Below are 27,872 nucleotides of genomic sequence, written 5' to 3' on the forward strand. Positions count from 1 at the left end.
TCAAGGTTCACCCATGTTATATATAGCATGTGTCAGAATTCCTTTTCTCTTTAAGGCTGAATACTCTTCCAAATTTTGGCTCGTAAGGAAACTTGGTGTCTCACCTATATATACTGCATTTTAGAAAATCCATTTCATCTGTCAGTGGACATGTATTTAAAAATCTTATTGCATACACCCTTTTACCCAACAATCCCACTTTAGGGATTCTATGTACTAAAAAGTAAAAGTACCAGGATATAAAGGTATATATCCCCAGAGAAGCACTGTTTGTAGTGGCAAGAACCTGACATAGTCTAAATGTCCTCTAAAAGGTCAAAGATAAAAAAATATGAAACATCAAGAGTAATTATATAGTTACTAAAAAGAATGAGTCAGATCTACATGTAATAAAATCAATTTGTAGAATGAATCTGTTAGAGAATACAGAGATGTGTAAGAGGATACACATCACACTCTGAACATTAACCGTCTGATGGAGACGGGCCTGAATGGAGATTTGAACGTTTAAAAACGTAGCTCTGTACTGTCTCCCTTGTTATAATGAACAAGCACTATTTTTGAAGTAACACAATCAAACGATGTAAAACAGTAAGAAACCAATAATTTAAGAGCAAATCAACAAGCACAGTGGAGGAGAGGATCCACTTTAAAGGTACCTGCCACGGAACACTAAATGGCAGTAAAGTCAACACAGACGCCATGGAAGAGGCTACCGAGCCAGGGTCATCTGTCTCTCTCACCTAGAGGGTAAAGGAGTTTGGGTGTTTGCCTCCGCCAAAGGGTTCCATCTTCATGGGAAATCACATCATGGGGCTTGTGCTTATAGAGTTCATTGTAGAAAGACATCTTATCCAAGAAACTATACACCTGCCAACATACAGGGAAAAAAAACCCAAAGAGCTATACATTTACTGAGGGACATTTAAGGGGCCTCCCATCTGCTTTCTGCTCTTTTAGCCAGACTGTGCTGACTCTCAAACTTCCTACAAAGCCATCCCTAGGACTCTTTTGAGACTTGCCGCAGCACTCCTTGTGAAGTCAAACCCTTCTTACTCTTTAACACCCAACTCAAGGACCCTCTCACTCCACAGAGAGCTGTCTCTCCTGAACAGTATGGTCTTGACCATTCAGATGACATAAATTATATACCACTTGGCTTTACGGTTCTTATTTAGTCTAGGCTGCGTCCAGCTCTTGCAACCTCATGGACTACAGTCCACCAGGCTCCTCTGTCCATGGGATTTCCCAGGCAAGAATACTAGAGAGGGTTGCCATTTCCTTCTCCAGGGGATCTTTGTGACCCAGGGATCAAACCCAATCCCCTGCATTGGCAGGCAGATTCTTTACTGCTGAGACACCAGGGAAGCCCACCTAGCTTTACTACTGAATTCTTATATCCATTATTCTCTTCAAACTAGAGATTAAGGAACTTCACAATTTGTCTTACTCCCACAATATCTACAATAGGTACTTCAGAAAATTTAATTTTATAGAACTGAGGAAATATCTTCAGCATTTTTCATTCAACTGCAGACTAATTCTTGCCATGGCAGTGGAATTGCAACATGAAAAGCAAAAAGAACTTCTAAAAAACATCTCCCATTCTATTCAGGCATCTAACTGAACAACCTACCTTCTTAGCAGTAGACTTCCCTGATACAAGGGCTCGAAGCAACTGCAGGAGTGGAGACAGGAGATGGGGAAACATTCCACATACACTGTCCAGAATGATCCCAAGACCAGAGGTTGGTTCCTATGGCAGAAGGGGAGAAGTCACTGACCTGCATGTTATCCAGAAATTAACACATCTCTGAACTGCCCAGCAACCATAAGAAAATGTAAAATAAATCCTTTTCTTTAGGTAGATGGATTTCTCTAATAATTTAAAACTTCCATGTTAAACATCCAGTGAAAAAGGCTTCAACAACTGACCGAGTGAGACCCTGAAGAGAGACTACTGCTGCCTCCAGTGACCTCTGCTAGGCATCCTCGCCACAGGAAAACACAATTTAGCTGTACATGATCTGCTTACTGATATGAACAGTGCCCACAGCCTGTCAGCAGTTAGCACCACACGTGAGCATCACATCCTAATCTGTATTTTGTTTCCCACACCTCAGGAGAAAGACGGTGCAATACACCAGCCAATCACTCAGGCCATAGTTCAAAGAAAAGATTTATTCATCACCTGGGCCTTGAGGCTTGAGGCTGCTGTCAACGCTAAGACTAAATACCAGTGAGAAACTGTTCTCTCCAAAGCCAAATCCTTACCCTAACCCGTAACAGTACTCTGAAAATTTCTAAGATGGTTATAATCACCCAATGGCATGTTCAGCAATTAGAGCACTACTGGTACCTGAGACTCTCGATGTGAAAGAAAGACTTGGTGGGTAGGAGAGAGGACACACTGGCTACTACTGTGGACAGGGACTCAAGTCAGACAGAGCCACATCTTGACCCCACCCAGCGGTGGTGACTAGCTTGGGCATTTAACTTCCCATCTCTGAGCACATTTCCTCACACACAAAATTGAATATTATTATCTAATTTATCAATTTTTGTATAGATTACATGAGAAAACAGACTTAAAAGCTTAGTATAAGAACTAAAACAAATTCTACGGCAGAGAACACCACAGCATGACTCCCTCTGACATACTTACTGTTCCCCAGAACAGTTCTGGGAGAGAAGGGTCTGCCAGGACTTCACATGCTGTGTCAATTACATCCTGTTGAGGAGGGAAGAAGAAAATGGCTTATTTTTCCTGGTTGAACCAGTCTTTTAGCTGCATTCTATTAAAATAAAAATATGAATAATGCCTTCATATACTATGTAAGAAAGAATTCTGGGATTAAAAAGGAATTGTAAGATGGTAAGGAAATTAACCTTTGTGAACTTCAAATTCTAACAGGGTGAAAATATTACCTGCTTCACAATGTTGTCCTAAGGATTAAATGTACGGGGATACAAACTGCAAATCTTACAATGCATGTAAATGTGAGGTACTACTAGGCCCAGCTTAGCTGAACCATCCCCCCATCTACTCTGTCCGTGGAAAAATTACCTTTTACAAAAGTGGTCCCTGGTGCCATGAAAGTCTGGGATGCTGCTCTAGGGAACTAGTGGATGGAGACAATGATGTGGTTTGTGGCTACCATAATTAACAGCACAGCTATAGACTAAAAGAAATCTGACATACTCATCAACCAATAATATATGGATCTAATTTATTTAGATCTTAATACAAACTTATAATAAACTTACGACATTTACAACTAGAAATTTGAGTCCTACCTTATTTGAAGATACGTTTTTCTAGATATGATAAAGGTTGTGAAGCTTCACTAAAATATTCGTATTAAGTAAATACTGTCCAGGATTAACTTCAAAATAACCAAGGAGGTGGGAGGGAGGTTCAAGAGGGAAGAGAAATATATATACCTATGGCTGATTCATGTAGCTGTGTGGCAGAACCCACAATAGTGTAAAGTAATTATCCTCCTAAAAAAAAGTAACCAAGGAGGGAAAGGGCAGAAATGAGTACAATCAGCTGTGCCCTGATCATTTGGAAGCTGGTGATGGATCATGAGGGTTCATTACACAAATCTGTCTCCTTCAGTATATCTTTAAAATATTTCATTTTTTAAAAATACTGCACAAGAATTTATTAGCATCCATGGATGTTTGGGACAAATGCACTACAGAGTAAAAAATTGGATGGCAGAACAGTATATAGATTGTGACTCCATTTCTAAAGAACTACTATATTTTTACATTTGGAAGGGAATATATCAAACTGTTAACATAGGTTATCCTGTGTGGTGGGCTTACAGTTTGTTCTTTTTATCAGCACTTTCTGACTTTTACATCACTAATAATGCACCTTTTTATAATACATTAAGTGAAAAACAGCAATAAACAGCAAATTATACTTGAAGTGTATGGGTCTGTGTTGTATCAGCTCCAAAGGAGTATTTTAGGAAGAAGACTCAAGCTGGGCAGTGTAGACAGTCTCATGAAAGCCAGACACTGACCTGCTGGTTGCCCAGGGTGTGCAGCTCCAGGGAGGTGAGGACAAAAGAAAGGAGTCCATAGACACACATGCACGCAGTACTGGTGGTACACTGTAACAACAAAGGAGTCAGGGGTAGTTCCGAGTAACAACACTCTCGTCCAGGCTCGGCGTAATCCCATCGCATTAATGTAGTCTCTCTAAACAAATGGGAAGAGAACCTGAGGCTTCACAATTTTCCTAACTTAGTCCCAAAATCAGGAAGACAAAGGAAGAAAGGAGAAAGCAGGAGCTATACACATTACAGTACAGTCAAGAACATCAAAAGGGAATCCTTTTCAAAATGATCAAAGTTTTCACAGGGTGGAAAACCACCTCCAGCCTACAAAAAGGATAGAGTCTCTATGTGCCAGTATGAATGAAGCAGCTGCCTCAACTGTCACTGAGATATATCAACGAGTGCCAACAAGTTGGCTAAGGTTTCATTCAGCATGTCAAAACAAACTGATTAAACCATGCTACTCAAACTAAGCCCCAACACAAGACTCAAAAAGAATTTCTAATTCATCCAGTTACAGTTGAATGAATAAGCCCTCTCCAAAGATTTATCCAGTCACTATGACCAAAGTTTTAAGAGATACTTAATGGCACAGCATACCACAATGGCAAAGGGTCAGACAGAGTAGGTTCAAGAGGGACCCACCAACTGCCAATTCATTGTTCCTGTGGGCAAACACCATCCCTTCTCAGTTTCAATTTCCTAATATGTAAAACAGGGTAATAATTCCCAATACACAGAAGTGTTGTGAGGATCAAACAAGATACTGTGCAGAAAATGCTGAGAACAATGTCTATCACAATAAAGGCTCTATAAAGGTTACAAAATTATCATTGTTATCCCCATCACTGACAGTCATTATCACCATAATAATGATTCATCAACGAGCATCCACCCTGCTCTTTGCCCACTCGCATGCTCACGTCATTTCCCCCACTGGCCAGCGAGCGGAGCAGTCGGGTCAAGTACTGAAAGACATTCAGTTGGATGGCTGTCCCCCCTATCTTCCGGACCACACTGCTCGTCTCTTCTGGATTCAGAGTGTGACGGAGGAGGGCCCATGCCAAGAGCACTGGGGCATGATGTGGAATGTCCCCAAAGGTCAACATCAAACGGTCCATATCCTAATGAAAAGAGGATACATCCGTGTCACTTAACACAAAGGGTCAAGACTCTCAGAGGATCTTTCACTATGCTTAATAAGTCTTAATATTACAGTGGCCCCTCTCTCCCATTCTAACATTTTACTCTCCCAAGCCCCCAGCCACTTCATTAAGACCCTTCAATTACTCTTCCCTTTACCCACAATTTTCTCTCTTGATTTTTAGTTGCGTCAATTTAAGATGATAAAATATACACTCAAATGGAAACTCCTAGAAAATGTCCCTGATCCTTCCAGAACTTTCTCAGATCTCTCATTTTCTATCTTTCTGTCCATCCTATCTCAATGTTCTTCCCTATTCCTCTTCTTTCACATGCTGCATAAATGCAGACAACACCCAAGGTTCTGTCCTTGGGCCCCTTTTGTCCTTCTATCATCTCCCTGAGGGACTCTACTCTTTCTCAAGGATTGAACTATCACTGCTGTGCAAATAATTAATAAATCTCAGATTTCTTCCAAATCCAATGAACTGCTTTTTTAAAAAACCATGTATTTATTATATATTTGACCACGCCCGAACTTAGCTGCAGCACACAGGACCCTGAATCTTCCCTGCGGCATGTGGTATCTTTAGTTGCAGCATATGGGACCTTTAGTTGACTCAGGTGCAGTTCCCTGACCAGGGAGTGAAGCTGGGTCCCTTTGCCCTGGGTGCTTGGGAGATTTAGTCACTGGACCACCAGGGAAGTCCCTTAATTAACAGTGTAGAACCACAAATTCCACAATAAGGAAAATTTTATGTGGCAATATAGTTGAGTGGTTAAAAGCTTACTACTAACTACATGAACAGTCTGAAAAAATAAGAGGCTATTTCAAGTTCACCTGACAAATAAGTCCATCCTGGGCAAACTGGTGCAGTTCTCTTCTGTCATCCAAAGCACACTTATGCAAGGATTCAATATCCATTCCTTCCACCAGGATAAGGGCACTGAAGTAGCTAGAAAAAAAACAGTATCATGGTGTCATACATGCTATTCTAAACCTCAATGGAGAATAAGGTAAAATGTAAGACACTTCAGCATCAAAAACACTGAGTTATTTTACATTCTTTTTTCATATTCAAGACTTCTAAATTCAGTAGGTATTTTACACTTCCAGCACATCTCAATTTGACCAGACATATTTTACTTTTTGGCTATACCACATGGTTTGCAGAATTTTAGTTGGCCAGCCAGGGATTGCACCCGGGTCCTCAGCAGTTTAAGTGCGGAATCCTAACCTCTAGACCACCAGGGAATTTCCGTGACCAGCCTTATTTTATATTATTTTAGTTTTAACTTTTATGTTTAAATTTTATGTATTTTTGCCCGCACTGTGCAGCACGCAGGATCTCAGTTCCCTGACCAGGGATCAAACCTGCGCCCCCCCGCAGTGGAAGCATAGAGTCCTAACCACTGTTCCACCAGGGAAGTCTACCAGCCATATTTTAAATGCTTGATAGTCTCACGTGGCTTCTGCCCACTGAAGCACAGATCCGGTACTAAATGTTTCTACAGCCAACAATTATATCTAGCCCAGATCAACTCACTGGTCAAATGTGTATCTTTGTTCACAGAGGAAATAGGCTCGAAATGTGGATATATCCATTTCCATAAAATTTAAAAGTCCATATACCCTATGACCTCAAAGAGGGCAGGGAACACACCTGTCCCATCTATCACTGTTTTCTCAGCACTTGCACTGTGCTTGGTCTATAAGTTGCTCAATGGATTTTTCACAGAAGGAAACAATGAACCCTTAGATGAAAAACAGTAAGTAACAGAATAGAATGAGATACTTATTTTGAGAAAAGATATCCCTTTCAATCCAAGTCTTTACTCCCTGAATGACCTGGAAAGTGGTAGTACACTCATCTATTTCCCCAGCCATTAGTGAAAAATGTATCTAGCCCCTCCCCTCACCCATTCACAAGACCACTCTAATATCAATGCTCTAAATACTGAATAAGTTCTAAGACTTCAATTCATTCACACTTACCCAATCCGATCCACAAAAGGATCCATGGTCTCATCCACCAGGTGCCTGTTAGTCTGCCTACTACCAAATCCTTGCTCTTTAAACATCTTGGTTAACACCAATAGGTCACCAGGTGCCATCTCAAAGTATGCATAATACAGGAAAATGATTTCTAGCAGCATGGACTGCTCCCGAAGGCACTGAACAAACCAGCGAGACACCTGGCGCTCAGTCTGCAAAACCAATGAAGAAAAGGGAGTGGGAGAGAGATGAAGTCAGATTTTAAACACATTTGAATCCTTACAGTTATTTTTATTAGGTAATACATGTATAAAAATAAAATTTTAAAAAGTTTTCTCCCTACAATTTCTGTTGCCCAGGTATCCAAATCTATCCCCAGAGGCAACCACTGTTGGAGGTATTTGTCTTTCCTTCCGGCAATATGCCATACACTTTCATTCATTCAGACTAGCGGCTGCTGGGGGTCAGGTGTCACAGACTAACTGCAAACTTCCTAGGTAGACAGAAATGTTCTATATATTGATCACAAAGGTGGTTACTGCATATAAACATACAACTGCCAAAACTCAAAATGAGTGAATTTTACTGGATGCAAATTATACCTGAATAAAGCTGGGAGATGCTACAGATTACTCATTTCAAAATGTAAGTGTGGATGCATTTATGGAATAAACTCAAAGTGAAACTAATAGGTCAAGAAATATGTGCTTTTCAATTTTCAGATATTATCACAATGTTTTCCATTAAAAAAACACAGAAATTCAAACAGTAAAATATAAGTGCTCATTATCCCAACCCCTGGATGTGAGTGTTTATATATGTTCATATCATTTGCCTGTTTTTTCTTCAGTTTTGCTTATTGATTTATAGGCATTCTTTCTATTTAAGAACGCTTTGTGCTATGAATTTGTCTTTTGACTTTACTTATAGCACTATTTTTGGTGTTTTGCCTTATAAAAGTTTTTGATTTGATGCTGCTGAACTTATCTTTTAATAGCTTTTGAGTTTTAGTTTTTAAAGTCTTATCCACTCCCCATAAAAACAAAATCACCTCCCATGTTTCTTCTAGTACTTCTATGGTTGAATTTTTAAAATTTAAATCATTGATCCCTGATTTTCCTCTGGTAGAAGGAATAAGAGAAAGAGATATAGTCGATTTTTCTCCAGATGGTTACCCAGTAGTTCCAACACTATTGACCTTTTACCATACACTAACTTCCTATCAGCATTTGGTCCATACTAGACATTCTGCTTACTATGTGCTAGTCTTCAGTCTATTTACTCATGTACCAATGCCATCTTAAAATTATTTTAGTCTTATTTATAATAAAATTAATCTTCCTTTCTCAAAAATTTCCTGGTTACTGTTACTTATTTTTCAAATAAATTTTAGAACTGTATGTCTAGTTCCAAAATAAATGGCAAAGCAAATACTTGTTAGTACTTTTTCTAGAATCACACTGAATTTATAGGTTAAAATAAGGTCTGACACTCAGTGCTGAATTTTCATTTTCAAGAGTGTGCCATGTCTTTCCATTTGGTTATGATATTCCTTTCAGCATTTTAAAGTTCTATTCGCTTAAATTCTGGATTGTCATAAGCTTATTCCTGAGAAATCTCTGCTTTTGTACTATAAGTGAGCTCTTTTCTTCAATTAAATATTTTAAATAATTACTGTCTATATTTTGGCTGAATTGTTTTAATAAACATGTACTGTTTCCAAAACATAAAAGATTGTATTCTAATTTATAAATCTATAAATGCAGATTGGTTTAAGATTTAGGATAAAGCAATTAGACTTAATGTCATACGCTTACTAGATGAGGATAATGAAGATGAAATCTTGGGTTGAGAGTTTCATTAACCATTAAGAGAATATTTCGGGTAAGAAAAAAAAATAAACTAATTGGGTTGATAAAGTCAAGAGAAAAGCCCAAATTAAGTACCATAGTTAATGTTTTGATTCATATGACATTTTCAAACTTTTCTAAAAAGTGATAATCTATAAATGTTTTAAGTTAGTAAGTAAATCAATAATTTAACCTGGAGCTCTATAAGCAAAGATACACAATTTTCCAGAGTTACAGGAGGGCCCAATAACCACATACCATGAGGTTTCCATGTGTCTCCCATGTTGGTGCTTCAGTTTTATAAAGCTCTTCAAACTGCTGTCTATATTTTGTAACTAGCTCCTTTTCCAATTTATCCACACAGTCGGCATATTCAACCTTAAAAAAATTCAAAACAGGGTAACTTGCATCTTTAGTAAAAGGTAAATATTCAAATGAACAGAAATATGAATAAATTATTTAAAAAGACTAAATTTTACAGGGTAAAGAGAACCAAGAGGACTAAATGGGCTTACCCTATAGGGGTGTCTTTCATCTTGGAAATAAGTGAGAAGGTGTAAGACACAACGAAGAATACAGGTTCTTTCTTCATAGTAATAATCTGCAATCTGGGAAGAACCCAAAGACTCAAAATCAGTTACTCACCTCTGCATAGAAGATATTCAATTTTAAATTTACTGACAAAGAAGTCACTTAAAAATGTGAAAGGAGAAGTTCCTGAAAAACTGCATATATAATTCTTGAACTATATAAGAAATTACAGAAATGGAAACACAGTGTTAAGCCAAAAAAGCAAAAGATCTTCTTGAAATAGAATACAAGTACAGTCATACAAGATAAAAGGAATTATTTAATAATAAAAATAAGTTTTCTAGCATGATTTCTTATTTCAGCATTCAAGTAACAAATAATGCTATAAACTGACAGGCCAAATACATGAAGGCATATATAAAAATATCACTAGTGTATGTCCTAATTGCTTGCAACTGATGTTTAATGAGAACAGGAAACTACTTCAGAATTCATGGTCAAATTCCATGTTAAAATGAGATCCTATGCCCACTCTCACCATTTCTAGTCAACACAGGATTGAAAGTCCTAGCCACAGCCATCAGAGAAGAAAAAGAAAAGGTATCCAAATTGGAAAAGAAGTAAAATTGTCATTATATGCATCTGACATGATCCTATATATAGAAAACCCTAAGGATTCCACACAAAAACTACTGGAACTGATAAACAAATTCAGCAAGGTAGCAAAATACAAGATTAACATAAGAAATCTACTGTATTTCTTCACACTAACAATGAAATAATCAGGCAGGGAAAGTAGAAGAAAAAAACCCTTTTAAAACCACATCTAGATAATCAACAAGGATCTACGATAGAGCACAGGGAACTCTACTCAATATTCTATAATAACCTACATGGGAAAAGAACATGAAAAAGAATGGATATATATGTATTCATATAACTGAATAGCAAGAAGAGATAAGAAAGCCTTTCTCAGTGATCAGTACAAAGAAATTTATGAAAACAGTAGAATAGGAAAGACTAGAGATCTCTTCAAGAAAATAGATACCAAGGGAACATTTCATGCAAAGATGGGCTCAATAAAGAACAGAAATGGTATGGACCTAACAGAGGCAGAATATATTAAGAAGAGGTGGCAAGAATACACAGATGAATTATACACAAAAGATCTTCACAACCCAGATAATCACAATGGTATGACGACTCACCTAGAACCAGACATCCTGGAATGAGAAGTCAAGTGGGCTTTAGGAAGCATCTCTACGAACAAAGCTAGTGGAGGTGATGGAATTCCAGTTGAGCTATTTCAAATCCTGAAAGATGATGCTGTGAAAGTGGTGTACTCAATATGTCAGCAAATTTGGAAAACTCAGCAGCGGCCACAGGACTGGAAAAGGTCAGTTCTCATTCCAATCCCAAAGAAAGGCAATGCCAAACAATGCTCAAACTACTGCACAATTGCACTCATCTCACACACTAGTAAAGTAATGCTCAAAATTCTTGAAGTCAGGCTTTAACAATACATGAACCTCCAGATGTTCAAGCTGGTTTTAGAAAAGGCAGAGGAACCAGAGATCAAATTGCCAACATCCGCTGGATCATCGAAAAAGCAACAGAGTTCCAGAAAAACATCTATTTCTGCTTTATTGACTATACCAAAGCCTTTGACTGTGTGGATCACAACACACTGTGGAAAATTCTGAAAGAGATGGAAATACCAGACCACCTGATCTGCCTCTTGAGAAATCTGTATGTAGGTCAGGAAGCAAGTTAGAACTAGACATGGAACAACAGACTGGTTCCAAATAGGAAAAGGAGTATGTCAAGGCTGTATATTGTCACCCTGCTTCTTTAACTTTTATGCAGAGTATATCATGAGAAACGTTAGGCTGGATGAAGCACAAGCTGGAATCAAGATCGCTGGGGGAAATACCAATAACCTTAGATATGCAGCTGACACCACCCTTATGGCAGAAAGCAAAGAACTAAAGAGCCTCTCGATGAATGTGAAAGAGGAGAGTAAAAAAGTTGGCTTAAAGCTCAACATTCAGAAAACTAAGATCATGGCATCCAGTCTCATCACTTTATGGCAAATAGATGGGGATACAGTGGAAACAGTGGCAGACTTTATTTTTTGGGCTCCAAAATCACTGCAGAGGGTGATTGCAGCCATGAAATTAGAAGACGCTTACTCCTTGGAAGAAAAGTTATGACCAACCTAGATAGTATATTCAAAAGCAGAGACATTACTTTGCCAACAAAGGTCCGTCTAGTCAAAGCTATGGTTTTTCCAGTAGTCGTGTATGGATGTGAGAGTTGGACTATAAAGAAAGCTGAGGGCTGAAGCATTGATGCTTTTGAACTGTGGTGTTGGAGAAGACTCTTGAGAGTCCCTTGAACTGTGAGGAGATACAACCAGTCCATGCTAAAGGAAATCAGTCCTGAATATTCACTGGAAGGAATGATGCTGAAGCTGAAACTCCAATACTCTGGCCACCTGATGCGAAGAACTGACTCATTGGAAAAGATCCTAAGGCTGGGAAAGATTGACAGCGTGAGGAGAAGGGGACAACAGAGGATGAGATGGCTGGATGGCATCAGCGACTCGATGAACATGAGTTTGAGTAAACTCTGGGTGTTGGTGATGGACAGGGAGGCCTGGTGTGCTGCAGTCCACGGGGTCACAAAGAGTCAGACATGACTGAGCGACTGAACTGAACTGATAACTGAATCACTGCGCTATACACTTGAAACTAACACAATATTGTAAATCAACTATACTTCAATGTAAAATTTTCCAAAAAATTAATAAATAAAAAATCACACCAAAAAAATAAAATACTCAAGAACATACGTTACCAAAAAGGTGAAAAACTTATAAGCTGAGAACTATAAAATATGAAACACTGATAAAGGAAATTGAAGATGATTCAAAGAAATGGAAAGATATTCCATGCTCTTGGACTGGCAGAGTTAATATTATTACAATGGATTCTTTACTGTCTAGGCGACCAGGGAAGCCCATTAAAATAGCGATACTACCCCAAAACAATCTACAGATTTAATGAAATCCCTATGAAATTACCCATGACATTTCTCATAGAAGTAAAACAAATAATACTGAAATGTATATGGAACCATAAAAGACCCAGAATTGCCAAAGCAATTCTGAGGAAAAAGAACAAAACTGGAGGCATCACGTTCCCAAGTTTCAGACAATACTGCCAAGCTACAGTAACCAAACAGCGTTGCATTAGGACAAAAATCGACATATGATCAATGGAACAGAACAGAGAGCCCAGAAATAAACCCACACACCTACAGTCAATCTTCAAAAAAGGAGGCAAGAATATACAATGAAAAAAAGATAGTCTCTTTAGCAAGTGGTGTTGGGAAAGCTGAAGAGCCACATGTAAATCAAGTTAGAAGTTACGATACTTCCTCATAACACACACAAAGATACACTCAAAATGTCATAAAGACTTAAATATAAAATATGATACCATAACAACTCCTAGAATAGAACAAAGGCAAAACATTCTCTGATATAAATTGTAGCAATGTTTTCAACACTTAGATCAGTCTCCAAAGGCAACAGAAATAAATAAAAGCAAAAATAAACAAATAGGACCTAAGCAAAGTCACAAGCTTTTGCACAGCAAAGAAAATCATAAAATGAAAAGACAACTTTGGAGGTTGGGGGAAATAAAGAAATTAAAAAATTTAAATTAGTCCTACTGCATTTACACCGAGAGAAAAAATATCCATGGACCAGTTCCCATTTCCAGTGGCTGAAGAATCTGTCATGGAAAAAGGCTTCAGTTGGGTCCAGTGGAAAGCCTCTTGTTTCACAAATGAAATAATGAGCTTGTTCATTACGACATCAATGCTTACTCAACAAGAAGTCAAAGCCAGCAGTGCTCAGGAGAACTCGGTCAAGAAGCTGTTGCCCAATTTTACATCAAAGAATGGAAATGGTGACTAGCACTGACCTTCAGGATTAAGGCCTGGCTCTGCCTCTCATCTTGCAGCACCGTCTGAAGGAAGAAAGAGCAGTCAAAGAGCCATCTTACAAGCAAAATCAATTAACAAAGAAAAAGGTAAGCATCTTCACCTTATCCTTCAAGATTAAAACTGCTCATTCATCTCTGGATATGTTTTTTACCTAAGTATATCCAAGTCTGTGCTTAAATTCCTGCCACTCTCCTCTGGCCTCAGTTTTCTCATATGAAAAATCAGGGGATGGAAAGGCTAGACGTTATCTCAGGTCCTTTTCAGCTCAAACACCCTGTGATTCTATGATTAACACATTAATCTTTGGCCTTTCAACCCCTCCATATCTGAGGACGGACACCAACTTAAGCATACCTCTTTTAAAGTTTACAAGGTTTTTCCTGAGAATGGCTGTATCTAATCACCCATCTCTGCTGCAAAGAACTGGTACCAAAACTATATGAAGTGTCTAAAATCAACAAGGAAAAGGATAAATGCAGGAGAAGGAAGCTGGACATAACTACAAACCTTTAGTGAGTCCCGAGTACCTCTGTAATCCTCTTGAAGGTAACACTGGAGTAACTGCACACTCTGTTCTTCATCAAGACCCTACAAACAGAAGCCATAAGGGAGGAACAGTCACCTCGAGTCAGAAACCACACAGAGCATGCAAAGCAACCTGAAGTTCTGTCCTCTGGAATGAACGCAGAACTTGAATAAACAAAAATTCTTTTAAAAGATTTCATAAACGTAACAATTTTAACTCAATAGGAGAAAAAAGGAGCAGCCACTGACGTGCAATTTACAGCCAATTAAATTTACATGTCAGAAACAACTGTGCTTATTCACCAAGCAGATTAACATAGCATGATCTGGGTTTCCAAAATTGAAAGGAAGCAGCTATGTATTTAAATGCAATCTAGTCAACTTGAACACCACAAGCATGCTGAAGACGACTCTATGATGTGCAGTAAACAGGATCAGGCAACTTGACTTGTGGCTTTTAGCAAGAAGAGTTGCTGCCTGGGCATTTTTTAAATATAATATGCTCTATTTAACTCTAAAACTGAATTAAACTGAATTTTCACCAACAATCACTAACAGTAAAACCATGCATATCCACCTTGCAGGTAATAAACTGAAGCCAGTGCTAATTTTTACTCACCAAAAACTTGCTGATTCTTAAACCCAGTTCCTTCAGTGGTGAAGCTACATCTTTACTAGCTTTCACTTTTTCAGCTGAACTTGGACTATGAAAAGAACAGTGAATCATTTTTTCATTCTCAGTGACTCTCTAGGTGTTTTAAATGAAAATACTTAACCTTTCTCTGCTCTTTAGGTGCCTATAAAACACACACACACAAGTTTATCTCTACCGATTTTATAACACAAAACTATGTCTAAGTAATAAATATAGTATATGCCTGTTACAAACTATAGTTGTAATTACATTATTTGTAGTTATACTTAGAGACATTAATTATTTTGATCCTTAGAACTATCCTGGAAGGCAAACATTACTATCCCCATTTTGCAAATGGAATTACCAACACTTAGGAAGAATAAATAACTTACCAAAAATCTCACAGCTAATAAAGTTGACATGAAATTTAAAACCAGGTCTGTTAGCGTACATACATATATTACCTAGCTATGTCCACTGGGACGGCCTAGATGCTACAACATCCCAGCAGCAGCGAACACACCCAGCACCCGGATCTTTATTTCTAACATCATTCTCTAATGAAAGGTATTAGGACTCCTTGGAGAAATGGCTGAGTCCAGAGCTGGGGTGGGGAAAAGACTAGAGGAGCCTGGAGCATCTTGTAATGCCAAAGAGTAAGAAAATACTCAGAAAACAAGAGGATGGGGACATAGCAAAAATCTGAAAGGATGCCCCATGGCCAAAGTTGGAACAGGTATAAACAAAGAATGAAATAAATGAGTCCATGATGATCTAAATAAATGAAAGAGTGAATAAATATATACATAAAACAAACGGGGGAGAAGGGAACAATCCTCCTTACAGAAGAAGTTCAGTAACACACATACATGCTACCCCTTTCAGGAGGTGGTTTAATCCCACTACACCCCCAACACTCAAAGTAGGCTATACCAAGTGACTCACTTCTGATAAACAGAGGAGGGGAAGAGAAAAGTGACTTTACAGAGTAGACATCTGGCAAACGCTACCTTACCCAAGTGAGCAAGGTTAACATCACCAGTGACTTCATGTGGGTAACATGTATCCTCTGCCATGATATGGTAAGAATGAGACTTCACCACTGTGTTTTCTTTCCAAAACCCCACCACCTCAATCTAATAATAGTAATAATAATAATAAATCATACAGTTCTAAATTGAAGGCATTATACTAGAAAATACTTGACTAGTCTTCCTCAAAACTATTTGAAGTCATGAAAATCAAGGCAAAATTGATATACTGTCACAGCTAACAGCTAAGGGGACATGACAACTAAATATAATGTGATTCCCCGGTCTGAATCCTGAAATACAAAGAGGACATTAAAAAAAAAGTCTTTAATGGCTAAAAATCTGTGTTAAATTCAAATTAAGCCTGCAGTTTAAAAAGAAAAAAAAAAGTCTGTCAGACTTTAAATCTCATATTATTACAAAGGGAACTTTTATCTTAAAAAAAAAGAAACTCATACCACAAATGCCCATTCTGTGAATTGAAGCATATTGTTGTTGGATTTGTTTCTTTAAGAGAGACTCTCACATTTCACAGAAAATTCACAACACAAAGGCTACTATAAAGTTAAACAACAAGTTCTGAAAGAGGCAACACAGAATGATGATTAAGAACACAGACACTGGAGTAAGACTGCCAGGTTCGAATCCTGGTTCTACCACTTACTAGCTGTGTGACCTTGGGCAAGTTATTTAACCTCTTTGTGTCTCAGTTGCCCCATCTGTAAAATGGAAACAATAATAAAAATACCTAAACGTGATCATATAGTGCTTATCTTCTTTAAGTTCATCTATCCTAGATACTTAGTAAAGTATTTACAGATTAAAAAAAAACATGATATCTAGGAGTTACTTCAATGTAACTATGGCAGAAGGGAAAAAAAAAGTTCTTCACTAACATAAGGGAATGAAGATGGAAGGCGACGATATAATAAAATCAACAGGTGTTTAGAGACAGAAGGGAAGTGGGGGCAGCTTGGGAACTGTGAGGCATAACAGAATGAGACCTGGACTAGGGATTGAGAGAGTCTGGCCCTATAAGGTTTACTCTCTTTTTAACCACTTTATATTTTATTATTCTTTTCCACTGCCCAGCAAAAAAAAAAAAATCTATTCAAACAAAGAATAAAAATATTACCTATCTCAAAGGACTGTTGTAAGGATTAAATAACTTACTGTAAGTCTAGTGCTTAGAGCAGTAATTGGTACACAATAAACAATACAGAAGTGTCAGCTGCTATTCTCCTTGCTCACTGCTATATCCTAGCATTTGGTGCTGACAGTTTCTCACACAAACATGATGGACTGAAATAAATATTAGGAGTATTAATTGAGTATTTAATAAAGCCTCATTCCCAATACTACGGTTATACAACAGATTTGACAAAACTGTATTTCTAAAAGGATTTTCCTTTTCTTCAACAGACAGAAAAAAATGTGCCATACTCTTTTTCCCTGGTTAACCAAATTATGTTCTCTCTGGTCTAACTAACCCATTAATATCATAAAATCCTACATGAGGTATATTATCATATGTGAAACAGATCGCCAGTCCAAGTTCAATGCATGAGACAGTGTGCTCAGGGCTGGTGCACTGGGATGACCCTGAAGGATGGGATGGGGAGGGAGGGGGGTTCAGAATGGGGAACATATGTACACCCATGGCTGATTCACGGCAAAAACCAGCACAATACTGTAAAGTAATTAGCCTCCAATTAAAATAAAAAATAAAATAAAATAAAATCCTACATGAGGATGGTTTCATCTATCCCAGGTTCCTCGGGGAAATTACTCAAATGAGACCCACAGAATAGCCATACCTGGGAGGTTTATAGTAAGAAAGTCCTTCTAACAGCCGCTGCCAATGTTTATTCAGCTCTGCCTCAATCTGATTCTGGGAAAAAAAGAAGGAAGTTATACCAATGCGATTTTAATCAGATTCTACGATCACACTGAAGATAACATATTCCTTTGAGTCTTTTTAACACGTATCTTTCCCCACAGCTGAAATAATTTTGAATATAGAATTCTGTAGCCTGCTTTTCTTTGCTTAACATTCTAACATAATGATTTAACCTTATTATGAAAATCTTGATAAACATCCTTTCTAGTGGTTGCATAATATTCTATCAAGTGACTAGATCATATTTCATTTACCATTCTTCTAATATTAGATATACTTAAACTGGCTATAATTCTTTATTCATATGAATAATACTATGGTAAAGAGCTTGTGCCCAAAATTTCTTCAGTACTTCTGTCTTTTAGATATATTCTCAGAAGTGGAATTATCAGAAGAGGGCATACAAAAAAAAATATTAAAACTCTAAAAAAGATGTAACATTTATTATGTTAATTATAATCACAACACTAGTAATAATTGAACGTCATCTTAACACTTTAGGGCTTCCCATGTAGCTCAGCTGGTAAAGAATCCGCCTGCAACACAGGAGACGCCGGTTCCATTCCTGGGCAGGAAGATCCACTGGAGAAAGGACAGGCTACCCACTCTAGCATTCTTGGGCTTCCCTGGTGGCTCAGCTGGTAAAGAATCTGCCTGCAACGTGGGAGACCTGGGTTCGATCCCTGGGGTGGGAAGATCCCCTGGAGAAGGGAATGGCTACCCACTCCAGTAGTCTGGCCTGGAGAATTCCAGGAATTCTATAGTCCACGGGGTCGCAAAGAGTCGGACCAGACTGAGCAACTTTCACTTTTGTTTTAACTTTATCCTTACAGAGTCAGAAATGGGGGATGAACATGAAGAATTTTTCTTTACTAATTATACACTTGGAAATGCCCTAAAAACCTCAGCCTGTGACCTAAGCAGCTAGCTAAGTGGAAAAGGACGAAAAGGCAAGTCAGTATGAGATAGAGGAAAGATCTGAGAATCTTTCCTAGCCTGCAGTGGTAAAATGGTTTTTGTACCCCTACCCTCCAGCAGCCAATCAAGTAGCACTGGTATCTTTTTAGAAAAGGAATCACTAAGATACAAAGAAAAGTAGAGACTTGGAAAACTTCAACAACTAGGCTGTAAGACAACACTGCATTTCAGTAAAGAGAACTGGGGAATGCATAATGCTTCTTTTAGAAATATAATGGGAATTAATTTTAGGAATAAAAAAAGGTGTTTACTTCCTATTTCAAAGAGAAGGAGGAAAATATTTTTTGGTAATAAAAGCTACACAAAGAACCACAGAATCCATCCAAGAACATAACACTTACCAGTTCTCTCAGAGCTGACCTTCCTAGCAGAATTGTCCACAGTTCTCTACTGCTCCTGAAAAATGATAGAAAGCAGAGGTAAGTTTCCTCTTTTGGGAAAAAAAAAAGTATATTTTAGAATTAATGAAACATAGTAATTAATGAAATACAGTACATCTTCTACGCTAAAAAGATGCTTCAATTTAGTATTTCTGTCTCCTCCCTTTTCATTAATATGTAGTGACTAATAAGGAACAAGAATCTAGAAAAAGACTAATCTATTTCAGGACTCCCATCACCTCCAGAAATACATGACATAATGTACTTTCTCAATCAAGCAAAGTCAACAGTCATTACAAATGGCACTACATTCACTCACTCCTTAACGAATTCCCACTAGGTGGTATCTGCAGTGCTGAATACAGAAGCCAAATAAAAACACAGGAGAGGTGGGGCCAGGTCTTGGTGTCAAATGGTGGTCTCCAGCACAGCTCACCCCAATGAGTACTCCCTAGTACCTGTGCCACCAGTGTCCCTGACCCCACAGTGAGTCACAGTTGCCCTCCCACCCTGCCCGGCTCCCCAGAAAGACCCTCCAAGACGATCAGCTCATCACTCAACAACAGGCATATGAAGATTTCTGGAGAAATGTGCCATCTCTGGGAAATATGGAGACTGAGATGAAAAAAAAGTGAGTCCTTCAATAAAAGTACATCACAGCAAGAGGACAAAAAGCATGAAGGAACACGGTGAACCGGTGCATGTATCGCCCAGAACAGCCTCTGTCTTCTCTTTAGCATGGAGCCACAGAAGCAAATTCCGCTTCCTACATCATACTTTCATATATGCTTTGCTCAGATTCACCAACTATTACTTATTATTTTCTTTCTCCCTCTTTGCATCTGTATAATTATATATAATACAAACATGCATATATCTGCATATGTGTACACATGCACACATTTCCCCAAAACTATACAAAATCGTATTAGAGACACATTCCTTTTTCTGTAAACATTTCAGTGTGTTTTTCCTAAAAGCAAGGACATCTTACACAGTCCAACTATCAAAACCAAGAAATTAGAACTTTCCTGGTAGTACAGTGGGTAACAGTCCACCTGCCACAGAGGAAGGAGCCTGGCAAGCTACACATTCCATGGGGTCGCAAAGAGTCGGACACAACCAAGAGACAAAGCACACCACAGCCCAGTCAACGCAAGGGGCACGGGTTCAATCCCTGGTCTAGGAAGATTCCATGTGCTGTGGAGCAGCTAAGACTGTATACCACAGGTACTAAAGCCTGCATGCCTGGAGCCTATGCTCTGCAGCGAGAAGCCACCGAAGCCCCCACACCGCAACAACGAGCTTCCCCCAGTTGCTGCAAGCAGAGGAAGCCCAAGTGCAGCAAAGAAGACTCAGCACAGCCAATAAATAAACAAATGGGGGAAAAAACAAACTGATACCAGAAAAGAAAGCACGCATAGAGTCCCTGCTCCCATCCAGTGAGCTCTTCAAATATACGCCCAACTATGCGCTAACCCCATTTCCTTCCCTCAGCCATGCCTTCGGAATTTCAGGAAAACTTGCTTTGTGTTTTGTTTTTTTTAAATCTACAATTAAATTTCAAAATGCAGCCATAAAGAAATTATCTCAAGAAAGGATTATAAAAAGCATAGGGATTATATTTGGGGAGATTCTAAGTGAGCCCTAGAAGAGTTACCTGAAACAATTAACAGTTTGGAAAGCCCATCTTCAGAGAGAAGATGAAAAGGTCCTAATAAAATATATTAGACAGTTACCAAGAAGAATGCAAGTTATATAAACTATGAGGATAAATTGAAAAATCTTTTCCTCATCAAGGCAAAACACAAAGCACTAGCCCTATCTATTTAAAAATGGTCTTTTAGGATTTTTCCATCAAAAGAGGATTAAATTAGACATCTTAAAATCATAAATCTCTCTCCTAAGGGTTAATGCTATTAAGAAAACAACTTCGATTCTGCTGAATCAATAATCACCAACTCCCACAACTGCACTGTGGAATCACTATAAATCATTTTTCTGATAACAAGAAAGCATTCACTATTTTAAAATTAGGAGATTAGATCCAGTTGATGAAACAAGTATGCCCTTTGTACTGATAAACTATATTAAAAGGTATGACTAAATCAAGCCCTAAGAAATAAAGACAGAAGCAAACTGTTTAAAGAAATGTATAGTAAATTTTTAAAGAATGCCTTTTGTAAAGACAATAAGCATCTAACCTATTTGTTTGGTAAATCTGACTTAGCAAAAAATAAAGGGAGGCTTTATTTAAAATGTCATATACTGAGCAACTTGACTTCATTCACTTCTTACTTTATCACTGGAGAAGGAAACGGCAACCCACACCAGTATTCTTGCCTGGAGAATCCCATGCACAGAGGAACCTGGCTGGACACGACTGAGGTGACTAAGCAGCAGCAGCATACTACTTTCACTTTACCCAAGACAGCTTCTGGTTTGCACCAAAAACATCAGGTATCTATCATATAATAAATAGCTAACAATGGGGCTAACACTATCCCATAGTTAATGGAAAGAAATTTATTATTAACTGAAGGCTCTGGTATGCCTGAGTTAAATTACTCTTTCTGGATCGTACATCTTCCAATTTCAGAAGCGTGGGCACCAGTGAGCTCTAATTTATCAGCATTTGCCTTCAGAACTTTAGCTAAGTAGGTAGCATTGATTCCCAAGAGACTCAGAATACCACCACCTGTACTCAAGGACCACCTGCCAGGATCCAGAATTCTTTGTTTACTCAAATCAAGCTGTGGGTTATTTGTTACACCAAAATCCATACAGTTCAAACAAACAATTTCCCAAAAGAGTGTTTCTCAGAATGAAGTTGGTCCTCAGGCCAAACAGCCAAATCAACCGAAAACAATACAGTAACATTGCAGAACCCTGGTCATTCCCAGAACCACACTTTCTCAGAGGTTAGGCTTGGGAAATCTACATTTTAAAATCAATTCCTAAATCACCACTGCTGGAGGGCATCAGTTTGTCTCAGAGGAGCAGGTCAAAGACCTGGTCAGTATAGATTTTTTTTTTTGCCTTTTATGTCTGATGAATCGGCTTTTTTGGGGGGTGGAGAGGGGAGAAAAAGATTCTGCTACAAAACAAGACTGAAGTAATGCAGTAACTTTTATACTTACTAATTAAAAGAAGAAAATAGCTATTTCTTTAGAAATATTCTCATTTGCAAAACCAAGTCATAGCATGGTCTTTTTGTTATAAGGTGTCAAAAATAATGTTTATTGAAAACAAGCTGGCTAACAAGATGAGCCAACATTTACTGAGCAGTTATGTGGGGGACCGTGCTAAGTCTTTAATGCTTTGTCTTACTGAATATTTCAACTGACCTATGAGGCAAATACTATCCGTATCATCTCATCAGGAAACTAAGGTTTCAGAGTGGTTAAGTAACTTCTGTAAGGCCACAAAGCTAATATTTAATGGAACCAGGGCTTGAACCTAGGCTTGCAAGACTCCAAAGTTTAATCATTGTAAGACAGGGCATCAAGTTGTACCCAGGAATTCACTCTGCAAGCAGATAAAGACTGAGGTGAAGTTTTCTGTCCTACAGTGGTATATCATACTCTAATACCGGGGCTGGCACACAGCAGGCCACCTCAATGAGAAGCCTGCGCACCACAACAAAGAGTAGCCCCTGCTCACCACAACTGAAAAAAAAAAAAGCCCACACAAAAGCAATGAAGACCAGCAGAGCAAAAACTAACAAATCAATTTAAAAAAAACAAAACTCCGAGTCCCTTTCAGACCTGCAAACTAACTGGAACAGAAAAACTAGAAAAAAAAATTACATGCAGAAGTGCCAAGACATGGCAGAACAAAAGAGAAAACTGTAGCTTATCAGAAAGGAAATCATCCTAGAAATGAGTGTTACTGGCTCCTCAATTCCTACACATTTATGATCTAGGAATAACGGAAACCAAATAAATCTAAGACCTTCACGACACTCATAAACTTAGTGTTGGGAATGATAAAGGATGTTAAACATAACACATTCAGCTAAAAAGTAGAAAGTACCAAAGGGCAGGACCCTAACAATTAGACACTACAAGGAATATAACCACAAATGACAGAAAAGAGTCAGAGAAGACAGTGATCACTAGGAACTAACCCAGGGATTGAAGGAAGACTTCACCTCAAACAGACCTGGAGGTTTGAGCAGGTGATTCTCAAGACTCAACAGACAAGATTGGAATTGTGATGTCCAATTCAAGCCTCAGGGTAACATTATCTACATATACTTTCAAGAAATGAAATAAGTGCTACAGTATCTGTCATTTATTTGCACAACAAGTAAATAAATTTGAGATAAGTACAAACTAAGGCACAGAAATTAAATAATTTGCCTCAAAAGTGAGATTCAAAAAATTTATTGACTTGCAGCCCAATGTTCTAGCAGACAACATGGAACTCCACTTCTCTAAAAGCTGGAGTAGGTGGAAATAGGAAATAATCAGAGATATCCACGTGGTTGGAAACCTTTGGATGAAAGCAACTAAGAGATTGGAAATACCACGGAAGTAAAAATCCCTTTCATTAAAGAAGCCGCCTTGCCCTGCAGGAGCTAAACTTTACCCAAGATCCACAAGGACTGTAAGATAAGCCTGAGAAAAAGAAAGCACGGTGACCACGATGCTGCCCGACATAAGAGCTGACATGACACAACGGATGGAGGAAGAAGCAAACCGGTTCTCACAAAGTTCAGAAGCAGTTCAATGGACATTCCACAGATGAAAATCTCACTCAACAGAGAGGTGAAAGAAGCGACAAGTGGAATAAACATTTACTGAGAGTCTATTACTGCTCTTCTGGGTGTTGAGGCTACAGCAGTTAAGTGAAGAGGACAAAAAAGTGGGGAGACGTTGCTGGAACAAGGGGGAAAAAAAAGTGGCAGGCGCGGTTGGGCGGGACGGGTGGAAGGGAGAATGGAGAACACTTTGAAGCTACAAGTGAGAGATGCAAGTGCGGCGATCCGGCTAAAGCTTCCGAGTGGGACACTCCAGCTGGGAGCTGGGTTTGTGAGTCATCTGTAAATTACAAGGTGCCTCCCCAGAGTTGTGGGAGTTCAAGGAGATAACGCGGAGAACCAGAAAGCGCGTCGCCAGGGTTTGGCGCTAGTACGCTAGTAAGAACTGTCTTTTTAATATTTTCTCTTCCTGCCCTTTTAAAGCCCAGTAACAGCGCCCGGGATGCCGACTGAAGGAATCAGTGCAAGAGAAAACGACTAGATGGATGAATGAAAGAGCGGCGAAAAAGGGCAGAAACCGCAAGGAGGTGGTTCCCCCACTCGCGAAACAGACCTCCCGGCGAGAGCACATGGCGGAACCGGGGGAGAGCCCGCCGGGCACGGGAGGCTGCGGCGGGGACCGGGTGGGGGCTCCCCCGGGCAACCGCGAAGCGCCCCGTCGCGCCTCGAGGGAGCGTCACACCGGACAGGAAGCGCGGTGAGGGGGGGAGGGGGCGCCGAGGGACGCGCCGCCGGGAGAGGGGAGGGAAGGAGAAGGGCCGGGTGAGGAGACGGGAGGCCGGCGCCTCGGGAAGGGGGGAGGCGCCGGCCCCCCTTTCACAGAAGTCGCCTCATATCCCCGCGCGCGGGGACCGTTTGGCCGTAACCGCCTCCCGTCCCGGCGCCCGTACACCTAGCCGGCCTTCATCCTGCCACTGCCGCCACATCTCGCCCTCAACTCCCGCCCCGGCTTGCGCTTGGTTTGGACCCCGCGCCTCAGTCATCCCCGCCGACTCGGCCCGCTCCGCACCTCACACACGGACCGCCGGCGGCAGCCGCCATCTTCGCGCGCGCGCGCGCCCCCAGCCCCGCCCCCAGACGCCACGCCCACGTGACCGCGCGCTTCCAGGGCGTGGACCGGGTTTTCGTCACGTGGGTGCGGGGGCGGGGCCAACATGGCGTTGCCGGGAGAGGTGAGGAGCCCCAGGCACGCGCGGCCGAGGCTGTGAGGGAGGTGGCAGAGGGGAGACGTCTACGCCGTGAGTGGGAACTGGTGGAGGAAAGCCTGACGCCGACTCCCAGGCAGCATAGAGTGGCCTACAGTGGAGCTTCCTTTCTGGAGGAAGCTGAAGAACGGAGAAAGAAGGTGCTGGCAAGGCGAAGCTACCGCTGTCTGCCGGGCGGGGGTTAAAGGGCCAGAGTCCAAGGCATCCCTAGTCACCCCGGTTTTCCGTGGGTCCGGAGTCTAGAGACATGACCCGAGAGTGCGCTCCCCCGACCCCTGGGTCCGGGGCTCCGCTGAGTGGCTCCGTGCTGGCAGAGGCGGCGGTGGTGTTCGTAGTGGTGCTGAGCATCCACGCAGCCGTGTGGGATCGATACTCGTGGTGCGCCGTGGCCCTCGCGGTGCAGGCCTTCTACGTTCAGTACAAATGGGACCGGCTCCTACAGCAGGGAAGCGCGGTCTTTCAGTTCCGAATGTCCGCGAACAGCGGCCTACTGCCCGCTTCGGTGGTCATGCCTTTGCTAGGACTGGTTATGAAGGAGCGCTGCCAGGCTGCGGGGAACCCATATTTCGAGCGGTTCGGAATTGTGGTGGCAGCCACGGGCATGGCAGTGGCCCTCTTCTCCTCAGTATTGGCCTTGGGCATCACTCGCCCGGTGCCCACCAACACCTGCGTCATCTCTGGCTTGGCTGGAGGCGTCATCATTTACATCATGAAGCACTCGCTGAGTGTTGGCGAGGTGATCGAGGTCCTGGAGGCCCTGCTGATCTTCGTGTACCTCAACATGATCCTGTTGTACCTGCTGCCTCGCTGCTTCACCCCTGGAGAGGCGCTGCTGGTCCTGGGTGGCATCAGCTTCATGCTCAACCAGCTCATCAAGCGCTCTCTCACTGTGGTGGAAAGCCAGGGGGACCCCTTGGACTTCTTCCTGCTCGTGGTAGTGGTAGGCATGGTGCTCATGGGCATCTTCTTCAGCACCCTCTTTGTATTCATGGACTCGGGCACCTGGGCCTCTTCCATCTTCTTCCACCTCATGACCTGCGTCCTGGGCCTTGGCGTCGTCCTGCCCTGGCTGCACCGCCTCATCCGCAGGAACCCCCTGCTGTGGCTTTTTCAGTTCCTCTTCCAGACAGAGACCCGAGTCTACCTCCTAGTTTATTGGTGTCTGCTGGCCACCGCGGCCTGCCTGGTGGTTCTGTACCAGAATGCCAAGCGGTCATCTTCCGAGTCCAAGAAGCACCAAGCCCCCACCATCGCTCGAAAGTATTTCCACTTCATTGTGGTAGCCACCTACATCCCAGGTATCATCTTGGACCGGCCCTTGCTCTATGTGGCCGCCACCGTATGTCTGGCTGTCTTCATCTTCCTGGAGTATGTGCGCTATTTCCGCATCAAGCCCCTGGGCCATACCCTGCGAAGCCTTCTGTCCCTCTTCCTGGATGAACGAGACAGTGGGCCGCTCATCCTGACCCACATCTACCTTCTCCTAGGCATGTCTCTTCCCATCTGGTTAGTCCCCAGGCCCTGCACACAGAAGGGTAGCTTAGGAGGAGCCAGGGCCCTAGTGCCCTATGCAGGCGTCCTGGCCGTCGGTGTGGGTGACACTGTGGCCTCCATATTCGGCAGCACCATGGGGGAGATTCGCTGGCCTGGAACCAAAAAGACTTTTGAGGGAACCATGACGTCTATATTTGCCCAGATCATTTCTGTAGCTCTGATCTTAATCTTTGACAGTGGAGTGGACCTGAACTACAGTTATGCTTGGATTTTGGGATCCATCAGCACCGTATCCCTCCTGGAAGCCTACACTACGCAGATAGACAATCTCCTTTTGCCTCTGTACCTCTTGATATTGCTGATGGCCTAGCTGCTGTGCATTAGCGATGGAGGAAGCAGGGACATGGGGAGGACCAATGGTCCCCAGAGCAGCCAGCCACTTGGGCTTGAAGAGCCAAGATAGGAAGAAGTAGATTTAATTTTTCAACTGATTCAGATTTAAAATAAAAATCAAAGCACCCCTGGTTTTAGTTTTGCTGATATTTAAAAATGCAAAAAGGCTTTAAAGTCTAGTGCAACAGCTCATAGAGCTTGAGTGTGCTATAGGGCCCCTGCCTTGCAATCCTTGAGGGGCCAGAGTAGACTCTGGAGGTAGTAGGGCAGAGGGGTTAACATTTCAGGTTCTGGTGTCCACTCTTGTCAGACTACTTGGCTGAATCACTTCTTAACTGTGTGAGTCACTTAATCTCTTTGGGTCTCAGTTCTCTTGTCTGCAAGATGGGAATAATAATAAGATCCTGCACCTCATGGGGTGAGGGTCTGGTGAAGTGACGTGAATGAGGTGTCCAGCCCAGGGCCTGCACATAAGTGCAAAAGGGCCACATCAGTGAGGGACAGTGTCTTTGTTACCCAAGACCAGTCATTAGCTCAACAAAAAGCCAAGCAAACCAAAGGTTATATGGGTTGTACTTGGAGAGTAAAATGACCCTACTCCTCTGGCTTCATTTGGAGGAGAGTCCAAGAGGAAAACAGCCAAGTGCATGTGGTTTCTCCCATTTGGCTTAGGAAGAGCTGAGGGGGAGAGAGGGCATCTGTTTCTTGCACCCCTGGAAGGGCTGGAGGAAGAAGATCGGGTCCTGGACTGACTCCCTGTTTGAGCCAACCCCACCCTGCCTCAAGGCCTCTGCTGCCCGACTGAGTGGTGCTGATGATGGACAAGCTGGACAGCACAGGGTCCTTGTCCAAGTCCCTCCTGAGACCTCTTTGCCCTCCTGTTAGGTCCACACCTGTGTGGGTCTCTTCTCTGAGTGAGCAATTAGAGCCAAGGGGGCTGGTGAAGCTTACCGAGTG

The 27,872-nt window shown here is 41.2% G+C and overlaps 2 protein-coding genes across 2 annotated transcripts in view; one reads left to right on the plus strand and one right to left on the minus strand.

Annotated features, from left to right (window-relative positions):
• NUP188 (nucleoporin 188) overlaps positions 1–24,904 on the minus strand; it is a 41,905-nt gene extending 17,001 nt beyond the window's left edge. The window contains exons 1-15 of the mRNA XM_069582206.1: positions 24,833–24,904; positions 19,020–19,074; positions 17,618–17,691; positions 14,752–14,836; positions 14,115–14,195; positions 13,586–13,630; positions 9,578–9,670; positions 9,321–9,440; positions 7,213–7,424; positions 6,058–6,172; positions 4,997–5,197; positions 4,038–4,127; positions 2,666–2,731; positions 1,637–1,756; positions 744–870 (exon numbers count right to left, since the gene is read on the minus strand). Coding sequence (XP_069438307.1) covers positions 744–870; positions 1,637–1,756; positions 2,666–2,731; positions 4,038–4,127; positions 4,997–5,197; positions 6,058–6,172; positions 7,213–7,424; positions 9,321–9,440; positions 9,578–9,670; positions 13,586–13,630; positions 14,115–14,195; positions 14,752–14,836; positions 17,618–17,691; positions 19,020–19,074; positions 24,833–24,864 — 1,516 coding nt within the window. The 5' untranslated portion in view covers positions 24,865–24,904. The remainder of the gene's footprint in view (positions 1–743; positions 871–1,636; positions 1,757–2,665; positions 2,732–4,037; positions 4,128–4,996; positions 5,198–6,057; positions 6,173–7,212; positions 7,425–9,320; positions 9,441–9,577; positions 9,671–13,585; positions 13,631–14,114; positions 14,196–14,751; positions 14,837–17,617; positions 17,692–19,019; positions 19,075–24,832) is intronic.
• On the plus strand, positions 23,714–27,047 carry DOLK (dolichol kinase). Its single transcript, XM_069582222.1, has 2 exons — positions 23,714–23,905; positions 24,247–27,047. The coding sequence occupies exon 2, from the start codon at positions 25,276–25,278 to the stop codon at positions 26,890–26,892; it is 1,617 nt and encodes a 538-aa protein (XP_069438323.1). The 5' UTR covers positions 23,714–23,905; positions 24,247–25,275; the 3' UTR covers positions 26,893–27,047.
• Positions 27,048–27,872: the final 825 nt, after the last annotated feature.

This window comes from Ovis canadensis, chromosome 3 (assembly GCF_042477335.2).
Source record: "Ovis canadensis isolate MfBH-ARS-UI-01 breed Bighorn chromosome 3, ARS-UI_OviCan_v2, whole genome shotgun sequence".
NCBI lineage: Eukaryota > Metazoa > Chordata > Mammalia > Artiodactyla > Bovidae > Ovis > Ovis canadensis.